The sequence below is a fragment of the Sitophilus oryzae genome, unplaced genomic scaffold (assembly GCF_002938485.1).
Source record: "Sitophilus oryzae breed Bouriz unplaced genomic scaffold, Soryzae_2.0 scaffold_64_pilon_pilon, whole genome shotgun sequence".
NCBI classification, from domain to species: domain Eukaryota; kingdom Metazoa; phylum Arthropoda; class Insecta; order Coleoptera; family Curculionidae; genus Sitophilus; species Sitophilus oryzae.
Window position 1 is genome coordinate 1 of NW_022147251.1, and position 4,100 is coordinate 4,100.

The 4,100-nt window shown below is 31.8% G+C and overlaps 1 protein-coding gene across 1 annotated transcript; it reads right to left on the reverse strand.

Moving 5' to 3' along the window:
- Nucleotides 1–1,274: 1,274 nt before the first annotated feature.
- LOC115887875 (RNA-binding protein 1-like) lies at nt 1,275–4,100 on the reverse strand (the record flags this gene model as incomplete). The annotated part of the gene is given in 3 exon segments (XM_030907398.1): nt 1,275–2,493; nt 3,712–3,813; nt 3,931–4,100. Coding segments are annotated over 3 exon segments (321 nt in total), but the record flags the coding sequence as incomplete, so codon positions are not given.

Below are 4,100 nucleotides of genomic sequence, written 5' to 3' on the forward strand. Positions count from 1 at the left end.
CCCTAAATGCTTCATGAAGAAATTGTAGCAGTCAAAAAGGTAAATAAAAATAATATATTTTGTTTATTTTTAAAGACAATGGTAAACCGTTTTTCTTGATATTTGGTACTTTTACACCAGGGTTGACATGATTTAAATCAAGTGATTTTTTTAAATTTTAATCGTGATTTAAATAAAAAAAATTGTTTTATTGAAACTTTATAATAAATCAAAAAATAACTGTAAAAGTTGTAAAAATGTTCCTAGAAAACTATAAAAAATATTTCTATATCAGATATAACAGATAATACATCGAAAAATAATTGTAAATGTTATAAAACTATATAAAAATATCTAGTCATCAATTTAAATGTTGGACTTGGATTTTTGAAGTAATTTCGTGTGAATCCATTAGACCGCTAAACGCAGGGATTTATTTTGAGTTACAAAAATTTGCTGTGCGAATACTTATATTTATCATTATCATTACGGATAGTCATGTTTTAGTCATGTCTCATGACTAATCTTACTGTAGACTTGCACAATAAATTCTTTATTCTAAATATAAATATATAATTTAACATTAAAGAAAGCTAGTTAAAATTCCCGGAATTTACCAATGATCTTGTTTGTTTTGCCTATGATTGGCGAGCGGCTGGGATTCCCCGACTACAAACCACTGACCTGGTTTGTTTTACTTATGGAGATACTGTTTTATTCTGTGGTTCCTCATGCAAACTGATATTTCTAATGTGCTGGATTCTGAATTGATTATTTTAAGGTGCGGTGGCGACGTTGATTTTGTTTTAAGCAAATTTTATATGTGTAACTAATTTAAAAGTGAAAAATAATTCAAACAATTAATAAAACCCTTAAAGTTATATTAAAAAGAGTGACAGTGCTGACCTCTTTTAGATTATAAGTATTAAATTATTATTTCACTGTGTTTCGTGTTATTACTTATACTTATTATTATTACTTTGCCAAAATACATTAATTAAAGTTATGAATGAATAAATTTTTGTTTATTTTATTATTTGCCACTGTGAGTCTCATTTCTATCTGTTTTGGACATGCATAAATGGATCGTTTCTATTACTATACTTTACTCGGCCTACTCGGCCGAGCACCGAGTACATATTACTCGGTTAAAATTCTGGCCGAGCACCTAACTACTAGGTACTCGGTGCAGCCCTAACCAGTACCTAGTACCACAGATTAGATATCCTATAAGTATACAGATAAAAATTGTCCCTAATTCGTGGTAGGAAATTTGTTTTTTATGACGATGTGCAAACGAGTAAATTTTCTTGTGCGCAAAAATAAACTCCCGTTTAAAAAGTGTAATAACTGGGCCGGTCAGGCGCTATGCACAATTTTAGAGGATATAAGTGGGTGTACTTATGCGCAAACTAGTAACCTAACTAGTGCGCGACTCCGAAAATTGGCACCACGAAAAACAATGCTTTTGACGATAAGTTTATAATCTGTGCTAGTACTTTCTACCCTAATGGGTAAAGAGTACCCTTTCAGGGCTGTTACGAAATTTTACGCTACTGCAATTCACTTTGGCATTAAAATGTGTGTAAGAGTACCAAATTTCAAGAAAAACGGTTTACCACTGTTCTTAATAACGAACGAAATGTATTATTTTTATTTACCCTTTCAGGTGCTATAACTTCCTCTGATGCATGTTAGGGCATAAGGGCCCTATGAATTTTAGGGCATAAGTTCATAGGAACTTTTTGATTTATTTCTATCTGTAGAATGACCCACCAAAATTAGGTGCACTATTTTTTTGACACCCCGTATAATATAAATAAGAAATTTGATCTACTTCTATAACTGATTTAATTATATAACACAATTAAAGCATCAATTATATAGCTAAATAAGTAATCTAAATAAATTATTAATAAATTAATTTAATCAATCTGCTGAACTATAACAAGATTTTTCACTTATAATGTACATCACCTGAGCTAGTGTAAAATAAAGAAAGCACTACTCAATTTAATTCAACTTTTAATGATTGTTAATAGATTAAACATTTATTTTTAAAATAAATAGCCCACCACTTTAACTTGTTGTTGAGTAGAAAGCAGATAATTAAAGCTGAAATTTCATTGGTTGATTGTGTGTAACAATTCGGTGGTGCCCTGTTGCCAGACGTAGCGGCAGATTCCAAGTCGGTCAGCTTTTAAAGTAGTAGGGTGCAGGCAGCGTTGCCGAATTTGGGAGAGTAGTGGTCGTTGTGCAGCGTTGTCGAATTGATGCAAAAGGACAATGTTGCCACATTAATTTTTGTAAAAGAACCCGATGAGGCCCGGCGGTTGTTGCTGAACTGATGATGGTTGCGACGTTTAATTTTGGTTTTTGGGCGTTTTGGCGGCGCGGGCGATGTTTTTTTGAGATGTTGAGTGTTGTCAGAGAAGGCCTTGGGGACAGAGGGGTGATGTGTTGTCTCAGGGGGGGATGAGATGGTGGTAGAACAGCGCCAGCGCTGGCGACACCCTGTAACGCCCACAAACCACTTTACACTGTATCTCTTTTCTTAACTACTAAATATTTATCATTTCATAAGTTACCCTTGATATATAAAATGTACTGTAGAACACTGTCTATTTTAATAAATTAAATAAATAATAAAATTAGAATTATGCAAAATTTAAGGAATATACAGTCTGGCCCAAAAACTTTGCAACAAATGGATAAAAAATATTGGGAGTTTTAAAAAAAGCGCTACAACAAAAATATCATGTTGGTATATGTTGTCATGCTGCATACAGTGCTGTCATAGTAGCAAATTTTAAAAACCTTTACATATATGTAAAGAGTTAGATTAGGTAGCAATTTACAGGGAAATCATAAATATACAGGGAAATTTATAATTATTCAGCTTCACAAAAAGTTCAATCAAAAAGTCATGAAATTGTTCAGAATCAGTCTCTCAATTACAAAAATTATCAATTGTTGGTCTATTTTTGCGAGAATATTAAAAAAATCATATTTTTTGGCCCATAAATTACATAAAATTGACAAAAACCAAATTCAATAATTTTTCTCTATTTGAAATTGTAAAAAAATATAATGTTTAGTTTTCAGGATACCATACATAATCGAAAAAAAAAACGATGTCAGCGATGGCCATGAAATGACGATCGATCACATTTCCCATATAATTTTACATATAAAATGACAGCAATCTTCATTTCATAGCCATCGCTGACGCCGTTTTAATTCGATCATATGGTACATTACAATCTACTGTTGCTAAATCTGTTTTTAGTGTACACAAACAAGGGTAGAGATTGTTTAATTTGTCATCAAGAAAGTTGTTAACATAATGTACATAAGCTTTTTTGTTATTGGATAAATTGAATTATTTCAGCATAAGAGCTTTTTCTTCTATAACTCAATATTAAACATTTGTTGCAAACTTTTTGACACACATTGTATAGAATGTTACAAAAAAGTTTTACGACCAAGCATGCTTCCATATAAATAATACTTCATGCTTCGTATGATGACAAATACACAAAAAAATATACTGTTACTGTCAAAATATACTTGATTATAAAACTTTTTGGTTGGGTTGGTATTACTAGCAAATTCGAATAATAAATAGTAGTAGTTCATAATGTAATTACAAAGATAACTCATGAACCAATACAATAAGTAAAAGCGTTTAGAAGAAACTGCATCTAATAAACAAGTTTGAAAATATTTTACCTGTCTCTTGACCTTGAAGAATATCTGCCCCTTCTGTTTCCACCACCGCGTCTAGATCTGCCACTTGACATTTCAACTTTAATTCTTGCACCACAGCAGCGACTAAAATAATAAAAACCAAAAAGGTATGAATAATACAATTGAAATAAGTACCCAAACTTGGTATTGTTAATTGCAAGCTAAATATATAGACAAATATGTAAAAGGATATAAACTTACGTTCCATCTAAACCTCTAACAGCATCCTCAGCATCTCTAGAGTCTTCAAATTCAACAAATGCAAAGCCAGGAGGATTTCTTGCAACCCACACATTTCTCAGAGGTCCATATTTGCTAAATGCACTCTCAATTTCATGTTTGCTTGCTGACGATCCCAAATTTCCCACATA